Here is a 25,370-nt window from a genome sequence, read left to right as displayed (position 1 = left end):
TAAAATGCAGTGTCCTGAGGGAGTGAGCACCATAAGTACCCGTGGGCCACAGGGCCATTTAATACAAATGAAGCCAGCTTCCCTATAGACAAATCGTTTCCCTTCTTTTCCCTGGTTTGGAAGTCTAAAGTAATGGGACCCGTGTGCCAGTGTACCCTGTTCCTGGGGATCCCCTTACCCCCAGGAATTTTCTCTGCCTCACAGGGCTGGCCTCTGCCAGGCCCCTGCCCAGGAGGATGGCACTCTGGCCAAGCTGCAGGCAGGGCGGCACTGCTGGAATTGGAGGAAATTGTCACTGCGATATCAGCAGTGTCCCTTGAAAGCTGAGACTACTAACAGTTCTTCACATGAGCAGTGTTTCTGGGGCCAGCAGTGGGGTCAAGTCCACACAGCTCTACCAGTACGAGGCTTAGCCAGCATTTTATTCTCATTCCATTTTATCCTACATGTTCTCTGAGGCACATGGCAAAACTCTTCCCTGAGCCATTTCCTTTTAATGAAGTGATTTTAGTGCAGTGTGAGGTTTGGCTTTAGCATGTTTCCAGGAGACAATCTTACTGCTTTATCCATGCAAGTTTAAGGTTGTCTCCTCATTTTCTGTCCCTGTGACATTCAGAAGGTTCATACGCCAAAAAAAAAATGGACTCCCAGTACCCAGGCTGATTTTGGGATGCTTTATACTATCTCTAAACAGCAGGTTAATTTCAGCTGACACTTATTTATGAAAGCACAAAGTCTGGTGAGGTAATAAAAAAGTCAACTCCCACAGAATATATAGCCTTAGATTTTCTTACCTAACATGGTTTTATCTAGAGATTTATTGAGTAAAATAAAGATTTGGCTGGCAAATAATGTTATCAATTGCTCCATATTTTAAAATCTTTTGAAAGCACATACAAAAACCAGATTAATTTCCTTGTACACTATCTTCTGTGGGGTATAAACACGCTTTATTCAGTGACTAGCCAAGAAAATGTAAATTAGCTATCTGACATTTGGGAAATTCGTGTGGCTGAATTATATGACTTGTATATCTGGAAAACCCATAGGGTTTGTTAGTATCCAGGTGGATGTTAATTTTAAGTAACAGCTTGGTCAAATGCTGAGGTTTCAGTGTTGAATCAAAAACATAGAAACTTCTCCCATCTCTATCCTTTTTTTACCTATGTACGTTTAGAGTATTTGATGCCTGAAATCAGTTTTCAGAGAGGCTGAATGAATAATCTAACTGATAAAACACTTGCAAGCTGACTTCTTCTCTGCTGCCCTGTTAAGTGTTCAGCAAAGACATCTGCTTACATGGCCTGATTCTTACTTCTGCACAGAGTAAGGGAGTTCCCTGTAAGACAGAGAGACAGAGCCCTTGACTGGGGCCAGAGTTTCATCTGCCCTCCCTATTTTTGTAGCCAGGAAAGGATGGCACGGTAGCCCACCATTCCCTACACAAATCTGCCATTCAGCGGGGCGAGGTTGGGAAATAATGAAGTCAGTACATTAGTGCCTGGCCTGCTGAGCTCACAGTGCTGAAAGCTGCCAGTGGGTGAATTTCCCAGCGATTGGAAACTTTGTCTCAGTTCTGCAGGTTTGCTCAAGTGTGCGATGGCTGTTTGCAAGGGAGCTTTCCCGCTGGGTGGGTTTGCTTTCCTCCTCACAGCTCAGGGAAGGTGAGAGCTCTCCTTCATGTCTTCCCTGCCCCCACTGCTGCCCCTCGCTCACCCCACAAACACAATGCTCTTCCAGTGGCTCCCCTCCGCTAGGGAGCTTTTCCATCTCCCAACTCCCACACTGGGACATTTTTCCACATTTCCAGGATTACGGCCACTTTCACTTAGATCTATGTGTGTTGCCTCCACATACAAAGAAGCACTTGGGGACAGGATTAGTAGGATTAGAAGAGATTCACATATGTCCAGTTCAAGCAATTGGTATTCAAAGCTTTACACTTCCAAATGCCACCAAGAGAGAGAAAAGGAGCTGGGAGCTTGCTTTGCATTTCAGCACCTTCCTGCAGGGGACAGGGGCCTTTGTCTGGGGGGGGGGGGGGTGGGGGGGGGTGTACACAAATCCCACCCACCCCCTTAATCCAGCACCCCTTAGCCACCAGCTCTTTCCCTTCAGTACCACCGGTGGGCCTCTGCTGTAGCCCTAGCAAGAAGACAGAAGTGTCGTGGCTTTCCTGTTTTTCTTCTTAGAGCAGCCCTTCTGAGAACTTCTGGCAATCTCTGCTGGGGTTTAGTAGGCAAATCAACATCCTCTCCCGTGCGGTTTGTTATGATATATCTTGTCTGTTATTAGAAGGCAAGAAAGAACCACTGGGTTTAGAGCATAAAGGCATAAAATTCTTAAAAGAGTGCCTTTGCTGATATTAAGTTAAATCTTTCACAAGTAAGTGAACTGTTCATGCAGGCAAGGCAAAACTTTAGGATTAAACAAGTGTGCTAGGCATTTCTGATAAAGCAACAGAAAAATCTGCTTTTTCTCCTTTCATTTTTGATAGACTGTCTTCCTCGTTGCCTTTAGGGCAATGACTGTGGTGATTTCCTAACATTAAACACATCAGTAAAGGCACAGCCTATGCATTTTGGCAGTTGCTCCAAATGTAAACAAATTATATTGTTCAAAAATGGAGAGGAAGGCTTTAATATCAGTCAGTGTAACAAATCTCCCTATAGCGTAGTGAGAGATTTTTGGAGTAGAGCAGGTGGAGCCTTTTTTTAATACATTCATCCATTACTTAATTAATTCATTCTTTTGTTCAGTCTTTCTGCTCACTTTCTGCTCACTAGGCTAAAAGCTCTTGTGGAATACTATATTGTTTGCTATGACTTATAAGGGACAGGAACATATACAACCAGATTTAAAAAAAAAAAAAAAAAAAAAAGGAATACTTTTCATACCCTGCAGAGTATCTTTTAAGCAATTTTTTTTTTTACAATGAGTGTGTATTTGTTTTACAATTTTCAGACCAGAAATGAAATTTCAAACTATATGAAACAGGCGGATGGGAACTGAAATGTTGCTAAAAGTTACTCTTTTAACTAATTTAATTTGGTTTTATCTTTAAAAGGCATGGAGTCATGGATGAATATTAGCTGAATTCAGTATGTTTAATATTACTCACACCAGAGTAAGCCAGTATAAATCCCAGTGGGTCTTTATTCTCATTAATAAAATGGGCCAAGTTTGAGCTAATATTTTGTTAACTTGCTATTTTTGCAACTCCAAGTCTTACTTCAATAAAAATACATGGGAAAAGGTGCCATGAATATCCAGATTAAAGGAACTAAGTGTATGAATTCTGGTGATTTTGAGAAGTCACAACATTTTGCAGTGTACAGGTGACTATAGAATTTCAGATAGGTGGAAACCCTCAAAGCACTGAAATGCAGGAGGCTGTCAAGTCTGTACACACTCCCCAAATCTTCAGGGAGTTCTGAACAGTTCACTAATGATGCAAGGCTAGGCCTCTGCAATTTAGGAAAAAGGTAGCAATACCTGTAAAATTTGGAACTGCAACACACTGATTTCAGGTGTCTACCAGCTGTGGAGAAGAGGTTCACTTAGTAACAAAGACAATATGAAGAAGAGAAGACAACCCAGAACATATGTACCTATGAACTTCATTTTAAATTTAATTTCATTTTCAGAAGTGGTAAAAATAATTACTTCCCACTGCAGCTGTGAACATCAATCATACGGAGCTATAAAATTAAAAACACATAATTTCTTACTTCTTCCCCTTTACTTGTTATTGTTCTGCTTACTGTTGCCCAGTCTTTCCCATCTGTCTTACTTATTTACACAGCACTCCCCTCAATGAAGGTTTTGTGTATCTCAACGTATCCATCTTTTTGGTCTGTTGGTCTCACTGAACTACAGGTAATAATTGTTAGCAAGAGTTAATGATGAGTGGATGAGGAAATATTTCGTGATCTTTGTTCAAAATGGTGTCCTGGCAATTAAGAGGCAAAGGATTTCCCTTGTTTTGTGCATGTGTCATCCCACCCCAGAATGATATTCTTTGTGCCTGCAAGAACCTTAGAGCTCTCTCCTCTCCTGGGTATACAAAATATCTGAAAGAAAAAAAGGAGGTGGCATAGGGGCAGTGCCAACTGTTTGTTTTTCTCTACACAAACTGGTGAAGAAGGGGCTGTAGTTCCCAAGATCCTAATCCATCCCATGCTCCCAGCCATCAGCATTTCTGATAGCCAGGCAGAGGCCAGGCAGAGGACTCAGGGCACTAACCTCCACCAAGGAATCATTCATGTCCCATGTACTCCCTCTCCAAATTAAATTTGCTGGCAGTATCTCAAGCCACCAAGTTCCATGTGAAAGCAGAGGTTTACTAGGGATCCAGCTAAGCACCCCTGTAAGGACGTGTCTTCCTGACAAAGAAAAAGAGTTAATGGCTTCAGGCTAGATCTGGACATACTAAACTGCTGCTACTGGACTCTCAGCTTTGGTTCAGGTGCAAAAGAATAACAGGCAAAATGGTTGCAGAAGTAGTACAGGCAAACTAGAGGAAATGACTTGATTTTTACTCACAGGTCCTTCGCTGGGAAGAGTTTTGCTCAGCATCAGTGGCTGTAAAGAAACTGCGAGCTCCCTTAGCTAAGCTTGGTGTCTATGGCTGGCATGGGCTCTCTTAAGATCTTACTAACATTTCGCTAATCAATTTCCTTCTTAGGAAAAAAAAATCGAAAGGGCCTGCCCCCAATTAAAGCATTTTTGTTTAAAAACTGAATTATCTCATTGGAGTAATTAAGCCCTACCTTACAGTACTCACTGGTTCTTTATTGCAAGGAGCTGCACCGATGATTTGAATTTTAGGGGCCTGACCTCTGAGTCTATTGAAACCGAGAGGCATCAGTCAGCTTCAGTAAGGTTTGGTTCTGGCCCTGACAGGCCTCATAATAAGCAAACAAACACCACAGTTCATCAGTGTTTCAATAGTTAATAATTAACCTTTGCCATAAGTTGATGAGAAAAGATGATGTCAGTGGACCTAGTCTTCTCCCCTCTTTAAGAGACAGAGGTGGGACTTTTATGATCCTCATTATTATTGTGTCTGAGCATTTCTAAGCCTGCCCCAAGCTGCTGAGAATCACAGGCCCCCAGTGTTACATCCATAGGTTTGTAGGTTTTCTGGTCAAATGACACATTCTAATCCTGCATCCTGACCCAGGCTGAAGAGCTGCAGGACAAGGAAGGGCACTGATGAGCCTTGCAGCCACCAGTCTCCCACAGCACAGCAGCGCTGTGCCTGGTCTTAAGCACTCACCTAGCACAATTCCACCTGCAGTTATACAGCTGTTGAAGGACTTCTCTGAGCTGGGCCTAGGACTGTTGTCCCCCTTGTGTGAGATGTGAACATTTCTGAAGACAAGGGAGGGGCTCTGCAGGTATGGTGGGGCAATGACCATTGGGCTACATGGGTACCAACGCTATCCTTCCCCATGTGCCTGCTTTCCAGTCATCATTCTTCTCTTTTATATTTGTGCTTGATGTTATTTTCCTCCAGTGTATTTTATTTTCCATTTGTGGAACTGCATTTACATTAACGGTGCAATTGCCACTGAAAACGGACTGCCTTATTTCAGCTGCAACTTGAAACAAGATGAGAATGGAGAGTGATTCAAATTGTAAGGGTGGGAAAATGTGATTTAAATGATGCAAAAAACCTTATTTTAAATAGTAAAGCCTCCCTGAACATTTGAAGTTTCAACAGCTCAGCTAAAAGCCGTACAGCAAGACTCAGAAGTGATTTATAAAAACAGCCTTACATCTTAGCCAGGCCAGATTTTACCATCGTTTCTGGTGTTCATTAGCATCTCATTGCACATGTCGTCCCATTGATCCCAATGGAACAAGCCCACACAATAGAGTTCTATTCAAGGGTGGTGAAGGCAGTCCATACACCCATCCCCAAACACTGAGACATGGCAAAGATTTGTGAATAGACTGCAGATAATTTTTGTTGTGTCTTCTAGAATTTGTACTAGCCTATTAACAACCCATAAATATTCACTTGAGACACTTATTGTTTAAAATTGAGATACAAAATGAGACAAGGATTTTTTTTTTCTTTCTCTTTAGTGAGTCTTCCACACTTTCAAATGTGTAGTGGAAGACTTAATAATTTCTGTGGTTATATCTGTTTTCACTATAGCGATGAAAAATTAATTGCATTTCTGAAACAGCAAAACATTTCAGTCTTTAGTCATTATAACACCAATGTTTTCATTCTGACTTAACATAACTTTAAACACTTGAGAAGCTTACTATACAGCAGTGCATCTGGGGTTTCTGATGGGGGGGATTTGAAGGGAGCAGGGGGGAGCTCTCATGTACTCTCTATTCATCTCCCACTTTGTTTATAGCAGATATTTAAATAGCCTACTGGACTTAGGGTCTAATGTGATAATCGCCAACTACCTACTAAAGCAGTGAGAGGGAGGGTTCTTAGAAGTCAGTGGGTGAGGTTCGGTATCAGGTGTTTTATATTGAGAAAGTTCACAGAACTGACAGTGCAAATAGCTGCAAATGCTGTGAAGGGCCAGAAAGACAGACAAAGAAATGTTGCCCTTTTGACAACGTTAACATTTTACCTGCGAATATGGGCCCTGAACATAAAAGCAAAAGAGAAAATAAACACAGGGCTTTGAGCAGTGTTACTGTCCTTCAACACAGTGACAAACCAGCCATGATTCCAAAGTATGTGACAAGTTTGTTTGCCAGGAATGCCAGGTTTAGCCCATCCTGCATGTGTGAAGTGTGCAGCAGCATCTGAGCTCTGCATATGGGAAATGTCCATCAGTTTCAGCTCCGTGGCTGTATTTTGGAGGTAGTGCAAGTGTTACCAAGCATCTAAAAATAAACTATTTAATGGATGCATATTCAACAATACTGACAGGAGGGTTTCTCTTACATCCCAAAGACAGAAAAATATTTCACAGTTGACTAACACCATGACACATCTGGTAGCTTTAGAAACATTCAAACTGATTTTCTAGTCTTTTATCTAAATAAAACACAAGTTTCAGGTGCATTCACTGCAGAAAAAAATAAAGGAATTAAATGCAAACTGTTGATTAAGTAGTTTTTATTGTTTACAGAAGCTAATTTCAGGATTTTAGTAGGAAATGTCATATATCAGAGAATTAGCAATTTGCACATCTAATTAATTAGTCTTCGACATTTTAAATTTTATTACCAAGGGTTTATGCCATATTTTTTCCAGAAGTTTTGCAAATCAGTATTTAAATACAGAAAATAAAATGCCATCCTTAATTAGCTGCACTGGAATGCTCATCAGTTGTTTCCTTTAAGGATATATTCTCCTCAAAAGCAGTGCCTGGTACGAGCCCGATCCTGTTGTAGTGCGCAGAATACTTTAAAGGTCTGAGTGAGGGCTCTAGTTTCATACTTAATAAACGGGGGTGGGTGGGTGGGGGGGGAGTGGAAATTTGTTCTGATCCCTTCTTACCAACGAATTTGAAAACAGGAATGGAGAAGGAATTTCCTGTATCCAGCAGAGGAATATTATCTCCAGGCTTACCTGATTGCAGAATTTGACTGCAGCAGCCCAGGTCAGCCTTCTCATCCCTTTCTCGTTACTGCCTCATATTGCCCTGCTTCTGGAAACCAAATTTATGATAAACACAAGAACTAAAATAGTCTTTTAACCTATTCATTTTGGGGAAGTCCGAGTGTCAGCTGACAAGATGCTATCAATCTGAACTATACTGTCAAGCTAAATGTAAGCCGGTAGTGTATTTGGAGCAAAATCAGCACACGGTTAGGGAATCTCGGCTGTCCTCTCTAAAACAAAATGAACACCGTTTAGAAACAACCAGTTTCAGCTTTAGCACCCAGCCCGGCATAGCACAGCCCGTTCGTAGCAGCACCCGTCTCACAGACAGCTGGCTGAGCGCTTTCCTGAACGCAGCATTCTGTGTTTCTTCAATACCATCAACCTTATTATAACGGTAACAGTTGTAACTATTTCTATGCTGAAAACACGTTGTCAAATATCTAGATTAAATTAAAAGCAAGCAGAAATAGCAAAAACTAATAGCTACAAGCCATAAAAGCTAATAGCCTTCTAATAAACCCGAAAGAAAAGCATATAATTTTGATTTAACCAATATTCCTGTCATGAATCAGATTCTGTGTTGCCCGCCAGGTCAGTAAAGTCCAGGGGAGCACAAGATATAATATTTTTTCACAGTAACGCTACGCAAGAGAGAAGTGCATCCAATTTCCGTACCAAACTCTATGAGAATTCAAAATCGGGCACTGCCTTAAAGTACATCCATTAATTAAAATCCGATCTTTGAAACCACACAATTTCCATTCCGAGAAGCCTCTAAAAACCGCACCTGTTCCGCGGGCCGGCAGCAGCGGCCGACCGTGCCGCTGCTATGACACGTTGGGGTATGCGGGGTCGCGGCTCCCGTGGCCCCGCGCGATGCGGGGGCCGTGCGGGATGCTCTCGCACCTGATCCCCTGCGCGCTCCCCGGCAGTGTGGCTTTCCAGCGAGGGTGCGTTTCCCTCCCTCAACAAATCTCTCTGCCTTTACGAGAACAGGAATTAAAAGGCGGGGGATTGCATGTGAATTTGATGTAGCTACCTCTCAGCTACCATTTTCGCCCTTGTCCGACGCCCCGATTAGGAAAACATTCGCTTTTCTGACTTCCGGGGATTAATTTCGTTGCGCCGGCGGCGGGGGAGTTTTGCTGTTGACTGAACCGGGACAGCGGTACGCCCGGAGCTTCTCTGCAGTCCTCTCCGAAATGCCCTTAGTCGGGGGGATGGCGGGCACTTGCCCGGGTGGGGAGAGGCGGCGGCGGCGAGCGCAGCCAGCCCGCCCCGGGGCAGCGCGGCCCTTACCCCGCCGAGCGCACCCGCCGCCGCGACGGCCCGGCCCGGCCTCGCCGCTCCCGCGGGTCAGCCGGCGAGTGTCCGGGCGGCTGTCCTCCCACCGGCTGCGCCCACGGACGGCACTGCCCACGCACCGCTCTGCTGCGCTGAGACCTTTCCTTTCCTCCTTCTTTCTCAGTTTCTTCTCTTTCTTTCATTTCATTCTTTCTTTCTTTCTTTCTGTCTTTCTGTCTTTCTCTGTTTTTCTCTGTTCTTCTTTCTCTTTCTTTCTTTTCCTTCCTTCCTTCCTTCCCTCCCCCTCTCTCTTTCTTTTACTATTTTCCCTTTTTTTCTTTCTTTTTCCTTTCCTTCTCTCTCGCGCTTTCCCTCCCTCTCTGTCTCTCCAGCATCAGCAAAGTAACAGCGGCGAAGGAAAGCAGCGGGGGAGGCTGGGCTCGCCGGGAAATATTACAGCCAGCAATCGTACTGGAGCAGTGCTGCACTTTTCCGAAACGATTTCTCTGGCGAGGCTCCCTGTGCCCGGGATTCAACCTTGAGTTACTTTCTAAATCCTTCCTTTGCCCTACGGCGACTCCGAGCAGAGCCAAGCCCCGCTGCCCCGTCCCGGGAGGGGGATGCTGCGGCCGCGCAGGCGGGGCTGGCCCGCCCGCCCGAGCCCGTTGCGGAGCAGCGACAACACCGGGAAGGGGGAGAGAAGAAATATTCGTAATATCCCTCCGAGTGACGACCCGACCTTTCCTTCCATCCCAGCGTCCGCCCCTCTCTGTCCCGCGGTGCACCGGCGGCTCGGTAGGCCGGTATCGCCCCCCAGCCCCATCTCGATGAGGCCCCAGGCCCGGGAGGGGAGCGGGGCTCGCCGGAGCAGCCCGCCCTGCCGGAGGGGAGGACGGGACCCCTCCTGTTGCTTCCCCCGACGGCATCTTTTCTCTTTCCTCTTTTCTGTCCCCGTCGGACTTGGAACTCCCCAAACAGAGCTGCGCGTCTTCTCTGGAGCGGCGGACGCGGGGCCGGGGTTTTCCCCCGATCCAGCGCGTTCGCCTGCGCCGCCACCGTGTCAAGTTTTGCTCATTTGCTTCATCCCGGCTCCACGGGAGGGAAGGGCTGAGGGAGGAGGAGTGGGCAGCCCCCGGGAGCCCCCCGGAGAGCGGCCTTGTGGGCAGGAGAGGCCGCTCGACACCCCCCCGCGGGGTGCGGAGGCCGGCGGCACTGGGGGCCCCGGGCCCGGCCAGGTCCCCCGCCTGCTCGCCCGGCAGAGCTCTCAGCGGGGGGAGCAGCCTGGGGGCGATCACAGCTTTCGCGGCGGAAGCGGGATAAGCCGAGGTCGCGTTCAGTTATTTCTGATATATTCTCCTAAACACTTTTTCTTTTCTTTCCTTTCCTTTCCTTTTCCTTCCCTTTTCCTTTCCCTTTTCCTTTTCTCCTTCTCACTGCGGGATTTACTGACAGCGCTGAAATCAGGCGGCTTTAATTTTGCTCAGCAGACTAAGCACAGTTAGACTCAGCCGGATCAAAGTGTCCCTCTTTTCCTGGCTCCTCGGCTCTTCTCGGGACCTGGAGACTATGGAGGAACGAGGTCCTTCCAGAGAGGTTTCCCCTGGGCCCTACGCGCCTGTTGGCGGGTGGAAACAACCCGACGGCTCCTCCCGGGAGAGCGGGGCTCCAGGGCCGGCTCCGGGAGCGCCAGGGCCCTCCCGCCGCGGGCGGCTCCCGCCCCGTCCCGCTGGCAGCCCCGCACTCACCGCGCAGGCACCACCGGGGGCTGGGCAGATCCGGTGGGGGACCGCACTGCCTTCGCCGGGCACGCACACGGTTCGGGCAGGCTGCTTTCGACGCCGTCCCTGCGGGGGCATCCTCCCCCCGCGCCCGGCAGAGCCCCGCAGACGGCCACGCCGACTCAGCCCGACCCCGGGGCAGAGGCAGAGCCACCGCCCGGCGGGCGCTTGGCACGGCCGGAGGCTGGGTCAGTGACACCTGCCCCGGGTGCCCCGCCAGCCCTACCCGGGAGAGCCCCAACCTTCCCGGCCCCACGACCCCCCCCCTTCCCCGCCAGCGAAGGTCCCGCCCAGGCTGCGGCCGGTGCCCGGAGCCAGGTTACTTACTGGCGCGAACGCCTGGGGCTGTTTTGCAGCGCTGCCCCCCGGGGCCGGCTCCCCGCCTGCGGCCGGCCCGGCCCGCCTGGAACGCAGCCTCTCGGTCCCGCCGCCGGCTGCTCCGGCCGCCCCGCCGCGCCGCCCTCCCGCCGGAGCCCCGGGGGCTGCCGCCCGCCCCCGAGCCGGCCCTCCCGGCCGGCCGCCCCTCCCGCCGCCGAGCGCACCGGCTCGCCGCCGCACCCCGGCTTTCCCCGTTTATTTAAAGGGAGTCGCTGGCCCGGGGGGAGGCGGGTTTCCCAGCGCGCATCTTCCCGCGGAGGCTGCCCCCCGGCTGCCCGAGTAATCGGTCATTTTAACAAAGCGGCGACCCAGGTACGAGCCAATTGCGGCCAGCCCGGCCAGGCGAGGGCCAGCCGGTGCCACTCCACAAACCCCGGCCGGGGGGGACCGGGGGAGGGGGAGGGAAGGGCAAACAAAGCGGGGAGCCGCGCCGGAGCCGCGCACGCCGCAGGACGGGGGCGACCGACAGTCCCCCACCCCCTCCCGCCGGAGCGGGGGGACTTCCCCGAGCGGCTCCTGCCCGCTACCGCCCGCGGCCGGGGTTTCCCCGCCGGCCCCGGGCAGGCGCGCAGCCCCCCGCAGCCCCTTGCCTCCCTACTGTGGACGGGATGCGGTTTTATATTGGAAATGAGGGGCAGGGGGAGGAGATGGCGTGCACACGGAGCGATGAGTGTGCGGTGTCAATCAGAGGGGTTTTGTGTCTCCTTGACTCCTGATGGTCCGTGGCTGAGGTGTCCCGGGTGGCACCACAATGAATATGAATAGGGGTCCTTGCTAAATGGGACAGTCAAAGCGCACCGCCCTGAATAATGGCACGTCATCCTAACTAGACCATTATACATAGGAAGGCTCCTTTTGTCTCTGCTCTCTGCTGCAGCTCTATAAAAGCCCCTCTTTTTCAGACTGAGGTTAGTCCAAGCATACACTAACTAGCCATCCTGTAAACAGGCTGAGTAACCGGGGGGAGACAGAGAGAGAAAGAGAGATTGGTGAGAGAGGGGGCTGAGGGGCTTTTTTTCCTCTTCCTCCAGCATTTCCAGCCCTTCGCTGGCAGACCCTGCCATCCGTTTATTTCTTTTTCGTTCCGTTTTCGTTGATTTTTGAAGGAGAGTTGTCTTGTTCGCCACCTCCAGAGCAGGGAAGAGTTTCTTGCTCAGAAGCCCGAATACAATGAATTCTGACTCCAGCTCTGTCTCCAGCAGAGCTTCCTCGCCAGACATGGATGAGATGTACCTGAGAGACCACCACCACCACCACCACCATCACCACCACCAAGACAGCCGTCTCAACTCCGTCTCCTCCACCCAGAACGACCTGGTGCAGAAGATGTCTGGGGAAGGCCTCTCCAGGAACGGCTCCAAGGCCGGAGGGGAAGGCAGCAAGTACAAAATCAAGAAGCAGCTCTCGGAGCAGGACCTGCAGCAGCTGCGGCTGAAGATCAACGGCCGGGAGCGTAAGAGGATGCACGACCTCAACCTCGCCATGGACGGGCTGCGGGAGGTGATGCCCTACGCCCACGGACCTTCTGTGAGAAAACTCTCCAAAATCGCCACCCTCCTGCTAGCCAGAAACTATATCCTGATGCTCACCAGCTCCCTGGAGGAGATGAAGAGGCTGGTGGGGGAAATCTACGGGGGGCACCACTCGGCCTTTCACTGCGGCACCGTGGGACACTCCGCGGGGCACCCGCCCCACGCCGCCGGCACCGTGCACCAGGTGCACCCCATCCTCGGCAGTGCCTTGTCCTCCGCCAACACCTCCTCCTCCCTCTCCGCCTCCCTGCCGGCCATCGGCACCATCCGCCCCCCCCACTCCCTGCTCAAGACCCCCTCGACCCCCCCTGCCCTGCAGCTCGGCAGCGGCTTCCAGCACTGGGCGGGCTTGCCGTGCCCCTGCACCATCTGCCAGATGCCCCCCCCGCCCCACCTCTCGGCCCTCACCGCCTCCAACATGGCCAGGATCTCGGGGGAGACCAAGGACCTCCTGAAGTGACTCGGCGGGGCCCCCCCGGCCCCCGGGCTGCGCCGGAGCCGGCGCTCCTACGGGCGGGGAGGGGGCTGCGGCCGGGCCCCCCCCGCGCCGCCGACGGACCTGCCCCCGCTGCCCCCCGCCCCGCCAACTCCCCCTGTAACACGGGATTAGTGTAGTAAGGACCTTGCAAAGGTAATGTTTTAGCCGGTTCCTCGGGCGATGTTTTCTTATTATACTAAACCGGAAAAAAAGTCCCTGTTGTAAAAATAATAATAATGATAATAATAATAATAATAATAAATAATAATAATAATAATAATGCCGCTGATGGTGATCACATGTAAATACTTCCTTAAAATGGATGCAAAAGGGGGAAAAAAAAGACATGGTTGTCATTGTAGTGTTTGCAGCTACCAAGAGACTAAGTATCAGTTTGGGGCTTCTTCTTTTTGCCGGCTTTTCCTTCCTTTCCTTTCGCACGGCGACACCTCGGGCCCCCCCGGCTCCAAACCTGGCCGCTGCAGCGCAGCGGCGGCCCGAGGTAGCCCAGCGAGTGCATGCATGCTGCCCGCCTCTGATGCCACCCGTGGGCACCGGCCACGCGTGGCTTCCCTGGCAACAGGGACTTCGAGCGAAAAGTTTTGTGGGTGTGGGGTTTGGGTTTGAGTTTTGTGTTTATTTGTGGTTCGTTTCCCCCACCCCCCCCATCCCACCCCCCCCACCCCCCCGATTTGGTTGCGATGAGGTTTTGTTTGAGGTTTTCTTTGAGGTTCTTTTTCTTCTTCCCTCTGTGTCCACTTAAAAAAAAAAAAAAAAGGGAAAAATAACGGGGGGGGGGGGGGGGGGGGGGGGAGGACACGCCACGCCACGCCGCGATTAGTGCAAAACACAGCACAACCCTTCTGCGGGCCTGTTTTGCCAAATCTCCCCTCTCCTGCTCTCGGTGAAGTGTGCTAGTTCAGCTGGCTGGGGTACTCGTCACTTATTTCTCTTGTTGGCTTTGGGTTTGCTCTGGTTTGCTGCTTTTTTGGTTTGGTTTGGTTTTGGTTTGGTTTGGTTTTGCATGCGGGGTCAGTTCGTGCCAGATTAGTGACTTGTATAACTAAATGGAATCTTCGTTGCTGTTTATTTCCTTTTCGGTACGTTTTCCTGGACATTTGCTTGAAATACTATTATTATTAATTTCGTTTGTTTGTTTGTTTGTTTTTGGTTAGGGCCTCAAAGACAAGACCGTGTCTTTATTTTTTATATATTCTTGATAACTATCGATATATTTATTATTGACCAGTGTTTCTGGATGAGATTTCCAAATAAAATAAAAAGTTAATTACAAGCTGCCTGCTTCGCCTTTGTCTGGGACTGGAAGCTGAGAAAAGGCGCCGTATTTGATCGCTTTGGGTTTTGCCACGACTTTTCTGACCCAGCCGGAGGAGGCTGGCAAATCTCCGTGTGTGGCTCTGGAGCTGGCCGGCCCCGGGAGCAGCAGCAAACCCGACAGCGGTCGCCCACACGTCCCCCGGTGTGTGCGGGCTGCCCCGTGTCACCCCGGGCTGGAAGGCGGCGGGAGTTCATCACCCCATGGATGGTCCGACAGCCGGTGCCCGGCGGCGGGAGGACGGGTCGCGGGCACAGCTGGGCAGGGGGGCTGGTGCGGTTGTAGGCAAAAAAGGGGCAATAACTTTCTTTTTTTTTCTGGACATCCAGCTGTCAGTCTTTCTCCGGGAGGGACATGGCAAGCGGGACAGGCAGCTCCACCACGCCGGGAGCGGTGCTCCGCAGGGAGCCGGGCGGTGTGGGTGCGGGCAGGGGAGCGGGACACTCGGGGGAGCGCAGCCGGCTGCTGCCAGCGACCCCCAGCTCCGCACATGACAGCGGGGTCCTGCACCCCTCGGCCAGGCACCCCCGGCCCTCCGCTGTATGAGGAGGGGCTGTCCGGGAGGGACCTGAAGAAACACGGAGAAGGCGACTTTCCCGGAGTCGCGAGCTGAGTGGTGACAGGGGAGGGTGTGTGCGTGTGGGGCATTTAAATCGAAATGCGAAAACGACTTTGGGAAGGCATGTCTGGGTAATCCGTGCTGGTGAACGGGCTGTGCAATACTGCAGCAACCAAATCCTCGTTAAGACACAAGCACGAATACCCAAACATTTGAAAATGAAAAGAATATATATTTGCCCTGAAAACATATTGAAGTAACAAATCATGTTGTAAAAGTGCCACTCCCAGGCTTTTTTACGGGAAGGTAAATCCCTCCAGTACTTCAGCAAGATGGTCAAGAGATGCAGCATTTTCCTTCCTTCCTTCCTTCCTTCCTTCCTTCCTTCCTTCCTTCCTTCCTTCCTTCCTTCCTTCCTCGTCCCTTCCCTTCCCTTCCCTTCCCTTCCCTTCCCTTCCCTTCCCTTCCCTTCCCTTCCCTTCCCTTCAGTTTCCAGCTGTGCACGATTCCTCTCCTTCCAGGAAAGTTTCCGTCTCTGCCCAAGTCAGAGCGGTGCCCGGTCCCCCGCCCCTGGCCCTGGCTGCGGGCAGCAGGGGGGGGGTCCTGCCGCAGGACAGCCAGGCACTGCCCGGGAAAGGGGCACAAGACCGCGGGGGGAGGCGGGGGGGGACATTGGAGTGCCGGGGGCAGCCTAGGCCCCCTGAGGAGGGTCTGTGCTCAGGGAGGGGGCCTGGGGGGCGCGGCGGAGTGACCCCCCCCGCGGCCGTCGGAGCGGGGGCTCCGGGCTATGCACAGGGCGTTGGCCCCTGCCGGGCCGTCCCGGGGAGGGGGGCTGGGCTGGAGCCCCTGCCCGGCTCCGCCAGCCGCAGGCGCTTTCACCCCCAGCCCTCCTGCAGCGGCAGCCTGCGGCGCTGCGGGCGGGGGGGAAGAGCAGAGGACGGAGACAAGCGGGGGGAATCGCGGCGTGTCGGGGCAGGGGAGCGGGGGAGCCTTGGGGAGGGGGGCTGCGGGGTGCAGGTCCTGCCGCGGGGCTGCGGGCCCCTCCGCAGCCCACCCGACCGTCCCCGGCGCACCCCCTCCGTGCGGGACTGCATCGCTGGGGCGCAAAGCCGGGGATCCCCGCAGGGCCCGCATACTCCTCGGCCCGTGCTGCACCCTCCCCGCCGGCCGGAGCGAGAAGGGCAGCCCTGGACGGGGCTGCTTCTGCCTGGGGCTGCCCACAGCTTGCGGAGCCTGCGATGGGGCTGGGCTGTGGATTACAGCCGGGAGGAGGGTAAAGTCACCCCTCCGTCCCAGGGCAGTCGTCTTCAGCCGGCATCCAGGTGCCCGGGACCCGCCGCATCCCCGGCCTCTCCTCAGAGCATCCCTGCCGCCCGGCGCCTTGGGTCCTGGGGACGGAGGGTGCGCTGCCCGAGCCAAAGGGCTCTTTGGGGGCATTTGAGCCTCACCAGCGGCCCGCAGTCGCCCCCGGCTCTGCCCCGCTTTCCTCGGGAGCCCCGGGCTACTTTTCCAGCGGTGGAGCAAGGGTTGGGGAACGATGCACAAGACACTTCGTGCTTTTCCGCAGCAAAAGGGGCCGAGCCAGCCGAATGGGGCTGAGACAGGGGTTTGGGTCCCCAGGAAAGGGACGGTAAATGGCCCGTCACCACGAATCCTCTCTGGCAGCACCTTGCCACGAGCGGTGCGAGTGAAACGCCAGGGTCCTGCCCCCCTGGCTTCGCATCCCGACCCGTGGAGACGGGGAATGGGAAAGCGCATCCACAGAGCTGCTGTTTCCTTCTCCTTTCTGATGGGTAGTGTGGGAAAATCCCAAGCGACTCTGAGATGCGAGGTTGTGGGTGGGGAGGGCCGCTCGGAGAGGTCTCCTCGCTTGCTCTCTGCCGGGGAGGAAACTTCGGTCTGATCACGGAAATTCACATCTCTCCGTGTCCTGACCCTCGCCTCAGCCCCCTGAACTGATGCGGCAGGAGGGCCTTCCCTTCCCTTCCCTTCCCTTCCCTTCCCTTCCCTTCCCTTCCCTTCCCTTCCCTTCCCTTCCCTTCCCTTCCCTTCCCTTCCCTTCCCTTCCCTTCCCTTCCCTTCCCTTCCCTTCCCTTCCCTTCCCTTCCCTTCCCCCCTCCCCACTCAAAAAAAAAAAAAAAAAGAAAAAAAAAAAAGAAAAGGAACAACTTCTGGAGAAGCTACCCCCATGGGAAAAGAGGGTGGGGAGGAATGGAGTTTTGTTTGGGAGGTTTCCCTCCACAAACGCACCCGGCAAATTAAAACCAAAAATATTCAAAAAAAGGAAAAGGAGGCAGGAAAGAAAAGAGTTGGAGGATAAAAACAGGAAAGCAGGAAAGATCCGATGGTGGCAGAGCCTGGCAATGCTCGCCCTCTGGGATCCTCCGTGCCCGACAGGGTGGGCAGGACGTGGCGTGGCTGCGGGGGCCGGGGTGGCACAGCACAGCTTGGCTCGGCATGGACTGCTTCTCCTGGGATAGACAGGAGCTTGGCACTTTCAGGAAATTCGTTTATTTTTTGCCACAGAAGCGAGTACTGTCTGCATGCACATATATAAAAAAACATTTGTGCACACACACGCATTAAAAATACAATTACATAAAAATAAAAATAATAATAAAAAAATACAGATATAGATATAGATATAGTTATAAATCCGAGGTGGATAGACCCTGTTAGTTTTCAGTTGTGCACCCATTTGCTTCCTGCCAGGTCCTGGCAGGGCTGGGCCATGGGCATGGTGGGTTCTGCTCTTAGTCCCAGGAGGAAGCAGTGTCCTCTCCCTTCCCAGTGCTTCCCAGTTCCCATGGGGGAGGACCCTGCTTCCTCCACCTCCAGGGGTCCACCACAAACTTGACAAAATCCCCCAGGCCCCGGGCATTTGATTTAACTTCCTTAGCTGTGGAGTTTCTTTTGTCCCCCTGCTTCCCATCCCACTGGCCCCCCCCATTGGACAAGTCCAACTCACGCAGTCCCCTGACAGAGTGCCTGTTCTCCAGCTACACGGGGCTGGGGAGGAGGCGGGGGGTGGGCTTGTGTTTTGATTAATATGGAAATAAAACACAGAAATAGCAGCAGTACTTAGCTTCATTGCTTCAGTTCAGAGATTTATTGGTCAGGAGATAAACCCTAGGCTGGGGGCTAGCTCAGTAATTCACAGTCCCCATCAGTTATTACCAAATGAGCAAATAGTTTTTCTTTGAAGCCACAGAGAGGGAAAAAAAAAAAGAAATGGGGGAAAAAAAGAGTAATTTTTTTAATAGGCTGCTACCTCCTTCCCTGTGTCCGGCCCCTGGGGCTGCCCAGCCCGGCTGCCCTGATTGGGCCCCTACTCTCCAGGTGAAACTCATAAAGATTTATCACAGATTTATGCCTCTTAAAACTCATGTGTCCTGCTCTGCCTTTCTCCAACTTTCTTTTATATTTTCTAACTTGCTCCTATCCAAAAGTTGGGCTTTTTTTCTTATTCTTTGCAGCTCCATTCTTTGCAGCAGCAGGTAGGCATGGGTTTGAGCTGGCAAGAGCTGTCACAAGAGGACATGGTGCTGCTGCTGAGGAAAACAAAGGGGCAGGCTGGGAGGGGGAGTACAATCCTTCACTAGATACAGTGATATTGTTGGTGAAAATGGGCACTTTGGGGGCAACACAAGCCCATTCTCAGGTCTGAAATGAAAACGCAAACTGGAAGCTAAGTTCAAGCTAAATACTAAAATACAAGCAGACATCCTTCACTGGACTTTGGTGAAATCCAAGGATTTGAGTTTGTTGTTTTGCATTCAGTGCTCTTAGAAATGCTTTAAGACACACACGCTGTACTGCCAAAAAATGACCCAGGACCTGCTGAACACTCATATTCTTCTGGACGAGCAGGAGAGGTCAGATGAGATATCCCAGGACATCTCGGTGGCAGTAAATACCTATGTTTAGGTGGCTGAATTGAGCCTTAACTGTTGATCATTTTGTGGTTTTGATTTTTCAAATAGTAGGGTTGATTAGAACCATGGATCAAATGAATAAAACGAAGAGTAATTACTAATCTTACACCACATCAGGGAAGTGATACAGTTCTTGATGGAGCTGTAGCCGTAGGTGTGCTCCCTTTTGTGCATCCAACAACTGCCTAGTAGGAAACACTGAAATGCAGACAGAAGAAGAGTGAATGAAGTGCCTGCACCCTGCTTATGCCACCCAGTCTTCTTTCTCCTGCCCTCCATTTCCCTCTCCTGAAGCTAAAACAAAACCATTTTGTTTGATACTACATTTAAGTAAGCATCTATGTAAGGACAGTGCAGCTGCAAAATGGTAAAGTCTGGCTGAAGGGCAAAACTTCTTAAAAATTAGTATCATCAGTCGATACTGTGTGACCAAAATCTGTATCCAGCTCCCCTACGTCTCCTGAAGCCATTGTGGATTCAGGATGGGGTTTTATATAGCCCTGACAGAAGACCACAGATCAATATTTTAATTCAATCTTTTTATGTTTGTTTGTTTCCCCCCAAAGTGTTGTTACTATTGACACGTTACATCTTGAAAGTTACCTGGCAGAATGGCATCAGGCCCTGCCAGATGGGCAAGAGAAAAACTACAAGCGATGCAGTAATTTTAGTATTTATGATGAAGATGATTTGTAGAGACCTGCAAATCAAAAACTAACGGGTTCCTTGTAAAAAGTGTAGAGTGTTGACAGTAAAAGAGATTTGCACAGGGCCTGGTCCTGATGCCTTGTAAGCTAGCAAAAGGAGCTAAGACTCAATTTTTAAGGCAGAGATAATGGTACAGCAGAGTTGAACCACAAAAGCTCCTGATTGCAGCAGGTAGGAACAGTGGCAGCAGCCAGCAGTATTATATGCCCCTCAGCTGTCATCTAGACCAACTAGATGAGAGGGAGGTTTATTAGTGCTTAAATATTAGTGCATAGGGTTTCGTGATTGTTGCACAGACACTCAGTTATAATAAAGAACAGGCAGTTCTTCAAAAGGAGCTTCCTTTTATTTCTATAATGTCACATGCAATGTTTTTAAAGGCATTTTTAAACACAGGCCAGTCAACTCCAGGATGGGGTAGGGAAGGAGCTCTTGTTTCTGGATGCATGTGTCGCTTCCAGGAAACCCTGTCCCATGGCAGGGATAGAGATGAGGATTAGTCACACCACTGAAGGAAACAGTCTGCAAATTATTCATTAAAGGGAAGCTGATATTTGTACTATAAAAACTAGATTCTGTTTCTCACAACACCTTTCTGCAAACTTACTTTTTATGGGGGGTGTTTGGGGGTTTTATTGTGGGTTTGTTGTTTTTTGTTAAATATATTTCACTTTTCATTGGTTTCTACCTAGTGGCTCTGACTGTCATGCACCAGGTCTACTTTGCTGTTTCAGTTGCAAACTGTTAGGTTGCTGAAAAATATGAAGCTTCATCCTTATTTTTTAAACAGCAAAGAAATGTTTCACAACTAATAAAAACTTGTTTTTACAAAATCTGACCTTTGGCCTGAGGGAGTTGCAAGTCCTCATCCATGGGTCAGAGGAATAACGATAAAGTGACCGCATAAAACATTCTGTTTCCAGATTGTTTGTGTAGATAAACAAAGGTCTGTCAAGTGTCATGCAGGAAGTAGGCAGCTGAGAATGCAGTTTGTCCCTTGTGCTCCCCTACCTCACACTTTGCAGAGGAATCAGCCACAGCACATCTTTTGCATGGCAGGCGAGTTTTCAGGCACTAGAGGAAAGGCAGCTTGAAGCATCTACTGGAAAAGCTTCTATCCCAGGCTTCGGAACTTGGCTTTCCCCCCAAAACTGCAAGTGACAGCAACAGAAATTAGTCATAACTGTGGTGATCATTGGTGTGATGATGGTTTGCTTGAACACACTGAGAACTGAGTTTGGACACCACTCCACAGCACGTAAGCGTGAATAATTATGATGGGCTACAAATCAATTGGAAACTTAACTGCCAGGACTAGAAACCATGGAAGCCTTGTGTGTACTCTCATTTTCCATGCAAAGGCTCAGATTTTTACTGCTGTCTGAACAACTTTGAGTCACAGAGATTGGTAAAGGACCAAAACCAGACGGGTCTGAAGGCTTCATTTCCATGGTAGGTGGACACAATAATTTCCAGACCTCTGTTACTCAAGTCTTGACACATCCACACTGTCTTTGCACATCCACTCTGGGAATATCATAGAGCAGTTATCATAGGTCAGCTGTTTGGTGCCCATGGGTAGTCTAGCTGTGACTTACAGAGGTGGATTATCAAATGTATAAGAAGATTCCATAATATGCCCAGTCAACTGTTATACCAAGTTTTCAGGGCTTTCCGTTTTCATCAGATCTTTTCAAAATTTCATATACATATGCCTTGTGGCATCCACTGCTTTAGAACCAACAGCATGTGCCTATATGTATCATGATACTTCTGCACATTCTTACTCATTCATGAAGTGTCATGGAAACAACTTGCCAATCACTTGTAATGGATAATACATCTTTCTGAGCTGAGCTGTAGTGTAAACCAAATGATACATCTTGCTCTGGACTTGATGTCACTTGGCTAACACTAGCAGGTCAATCATCGTTTTGCGTAACTTAACTGAGGAGTCTGTCACCAACACTTTAACTAGGTTTTATTTATCAAGACTCATTTATTGCTGTTACAGGCCTTGTATGCTGTTCTAAATGGGAGTGATAACCCAAACCCTCCTCAGCAATATGCATCTGGCTGCGTTTGTGTCCCTACACCAATTCCTTTTGTCTTATGATGCCCTTAGTTTGAGTAGGCTCAGCCCTGGTTCATTGCATAATGCTCTTGAACATAATTTTAATCTCCTGCTCTTTCAATAAAATAGGACTGTAAGACCTTTGGCCATGCTTTAATAGATCCTGAGGATCAATGGTAAATCCTTAATCCCTTAGTTACACCCTTCTCTCATCTCCAGCTTTGCAGGTTTTCCAAATGCAGATTTTCAAGCCAATATGTTAGTTAAAGCAAGCAGACTAATTTTGTGTTTCAAAAATCAGATATTCTTTATTGTGACTGGTGGAGCACATCGGTGCAGCTGTAGGCAAAATCATACCTGCCTCCATTTCATCAACACTTTCTTGTGTCTGTTGGGTGCTGTAGGATTTTCCATTTCTCAGGGTGCTCTAAGATTTCCAGGATTTCCAGTCCAGGCTAGGATCATGGACTTTGTTTCTCGTAGTAAATTAAATAGTGTCACATGATGTTCTCAGGCACAGGAGCTCAATTATTTATAGAGTCAAATTGTTACAACAGTTCCTGGCATGGTTTGGCTCCAGACAACTAGTTCTCTCCTGAACGTTTCCCAGGCGTGGTTTGGGGATAGCATAGGCCAAAGGCCAATCCCAGCAGGCAATTTGTATTCAACCACACTGCTTGGAAAGCAAGAATTTAATAATGTGGACACACACCAGTCTGTGCCAGTTGGCTTCAGAGCTAGATAACCATCACAGGCATGTTTTATATAGACATAGTCTGGGTCTTTTTCTTTTACACCAAGCTTTTGCCCATATTGCCATCTCTGTCTACCTTTCTCTCCAGATTGCCAGGAGAATACATTTCCTTTGTGAAATGACACATTTATCAGAATTATTAACTGATCAAAGTCTCCCATTAGTTGATTTGTTTCCATTACTCTTTGGCTTTCTCTGCTTAGCTTCACCCGGTTGTGCCAGATTGGTCTATTGAACTATGAAATTGTAAAGAACGTCTGTTTCTACTTTTGTGCCATGTGCAAGAAATCCTCCTTCCATCTTCCATAGGTTTTATGTCCACATGGGGCAAAAGATGCCCAAGCCAGTGAGGTCCCCCATTCCACAGGGACTTTTTCAGTTCATAGATACGACACACAGACATAAATTAGTCCACAGTATGAGAATTCATCAGATGTCCAGAGACATACCTTCCTTGCCAATCATCACACCTCTGCCAAGAAAAATTAACCCATGATACTACCTGTCTTGCTTTTTCCACTCTCCAATTTTTAAGCAGTTTGGCCAAGCACAGAGTTTTTCCCTTCTGCTTTGTAAGGGTCACACAGCTTGCGGGAGAAGTGGTTCCAGTCATGGGTTGAATGTGGATTTTAAGGTTTCCCCCTGAGACCAGTCCCCTCTTCTTTCAACCTGCTGAGTGCAGGCAAGATGCACTTAGTGCCCCATCTTTTCATTTGTTTCAGCATATCTCAACTGATCAATGCAAAGCAATGGTCCAAAGAGAAAACTACATTTCCCCCTTTTTTATTGTGTTTCCTCAAAAAGTTGCAGTGTTTTTTTTCCCTCCCACTGCTGCATTTCATGGGTTTGGGAGCACTACATCCATGCTTTGAAACACAGAACTTCTTGCAGTGTCTTTGTGTCCAGGCTTTCTGCCCAAAATCCTGCCTACAGGCAAAGCCACCACTAAGTAAAGGCTCTGACTCAGGTCAGCACAGATTGTTTGTTCATTTCTGCCCATGTGGATTTTACCTCAGATGTCTGGGGTTAAATCTGTTTCCAGCATTATAGCACAAAGGACAGTCCTCCTGTAAATCCAATACCAACATTCCAGCTCCTTCTCTTTTATTCCTGTTACCAAGGGAATAGGATAGGCTCCTTTACCTGGCCGGCCCCATGAAGATCCCAGCATGCCTCACATCTTGCAGGGCTCCACAGTCAGCAACTGACCCTTTCTTTGGGTTTGCTGGGTTCAGTCACTTGAACATCTCCTGCTCATTCCCTCACCTGGCCGCCGGCTCCATCCATCTCTCTCCATGCGCAGCCCTCTTCCTCCAGCTGCAGCATCTTCTATTCCAGCCTTCACTGCTGTGGTTGTCTCACCTTGCCATTGCATCTGCCTGACCATCTGTTGAATCATGTGCAATATAAATAACAGCTAGTGACAAATAATAGCTACAGATACCCTCCTGTAATAGTCTGGTGGCCTTACTGGGTATCCGCCACTTCATAGCATTTTCTTACTTTACTTTGCAGGTCACAATTATATAGTAATATTAAAGAGGTTTGTAACATTAAAGTAATTTAGAGTCCGTGGGCTACTTGATATATAATATTATTATATAATATATAATTATTATTAATAATATTATTATATAAAATATATTATTAAGATATATTATCCCCCAGAGTGCTTGCTATTATTCAGTTCTCTTTATTCCCAACTGTGATACTCTTCTGTGACTGGAGAGACCATAATATAGGTCCTTATTTTGTGCTTCAACACAGCATTAAAGATATTACACTGATTGCAATAGGTAAGGGAAAATCAGCTTTTAAAACCAACCACATCTAATAATTTACACCAGGAAAATGCTGAGAAGAAGTAAGAATAGTAGTTTTCTTTACAACCCCTTCAGCTGAGCCCAAAGTATTTCGGTTTTCTCTGCACAGAGGAGCAAATGGTTTTTAACCTAAATTATAAAGTGAAAATCTGTCTTAACGCTTCGGGTCAATAGCAGATCTTTAACTTCATTGAGACCTTTAACTCGCACTTAGACATGGATTAGGTCACTGAGGTGCTGAAAACATGTTGTAGGTGATGTAATGGGCTGATGCTTCATCCAGTAAAGTCACTCACAGCTTTACTTAGAGGCGGTCAGCAGAGCTGCAGCCTTCCGATAGGAATTTGTCCTCAATCTTACATCTTTCTGTCTACATCTGAATGCTGAAAATGAATTGCTCTAAACAGAGCTCTGGAGCTAATTGATGGCACAGACACATGCCAAAGTAATCTTCAAACAGTTGTAATGGTCCTAATGGTGAGCATAGCTGAGTGGTATTAGAAAAGCTTTGTTTTCCCTTTCATTACTGATTTGGTTCAGGGATGTTCACAAAACTGCTACATTTGACAAAGTGCTTGTTTTATTCCCCAGCTGCCTTGAACTAACAAGCTCATGACAGATTTTTGTTACAGATGGGATTGTTTGAGGAAAATATGCCTAGCAAGCAGGCTCACTTTTTAAGCGAAGTTATTTCAGTTTATCATGTTCAGCTCTCAAGACATGTGAGCTTCTCCAGCAAGGGGAGCTGCTGGGCTCAGCTCAGGGGAAGGGTGAAAACACGTGTCAGAGCTTTTCTGCTGTCTTAAGGGGAACTTCTAGCTCTTTTTTTTCTGTTGTAGATGGCTTTGCACTCACTGGCTGAAGGTGTTGATTTCTGCAGGTCGAAGATGGGCAGGTATTTCATAAACACCACATTTCATTTATGCCCCCTGCCGTCTGCCCCTCCTCTGCTTAGCTCACTCCTGCAGAGACCCTGCAGCCCACCAGCATTAGGGACTGCAGTGACTGGACATTAAGAGGTGCTTCATATACTGTACACCTAAAGCTGCCTGGCTGCAGCTGCAAATGAGCCTCCCAGGGGCTCAGCACCCTCTGTACATCTGTGCTGGAAGCTGGGGTACCTGTGCAGCAGCTTGC

At 49.2% G+C, this 25,370-nt stretch overlaps 1 protein-coding gene across 1 annotated transcript; it reads left to right on the top strand.

The window, feature by feature from the left end:
* Positions 1–12,204: 12,204 nt before the first annotated feature.
* Positions 12,205–13,026, top strand: OLIG3 (oligodendrocyte transcription factor 3). The gene has a single exon (XM_013304395.2). It carries the CDS (start codon positions 12,205–12,207, stop codon positions 13,024–13,026), a length of 822 nt encoding a protein of 273 aa, XP_013159849.2.
* The last annotated feature ends 12,344 nt before the right edge of the window (positions 13,027–25,370 follow it).

Source organism: Falco peregrinus, chromosome 7 (assembly GCF_023634155.1).
Source record: "Falco peregrinus isolate bFalPer1 chromosome 7, bFalPer1.pri, whole genome shotgun sequence".
Classification (NCBI taxonomy): Eukaryota; Metazoa; Chordata; class Aves; order Falconiformes; family Falconidae; genus Falco; species Falco peregrinus.
The sequence above is the reverse complement of the archived record's forward strand: the minus strand, read 5'-3'. Positions and strand labels throughout refer to the sequence as shown.

Bases quoted from the DNA above. Each gene is read 5' to 3' on its own strand.
- OLIG3 (XM_013304395.2), top strand. From the start codon at position 12,205: ATGAATTCTGACTCCAGCTCTGTCTCCAGCAGAGCTTCCTCGCCAGAC.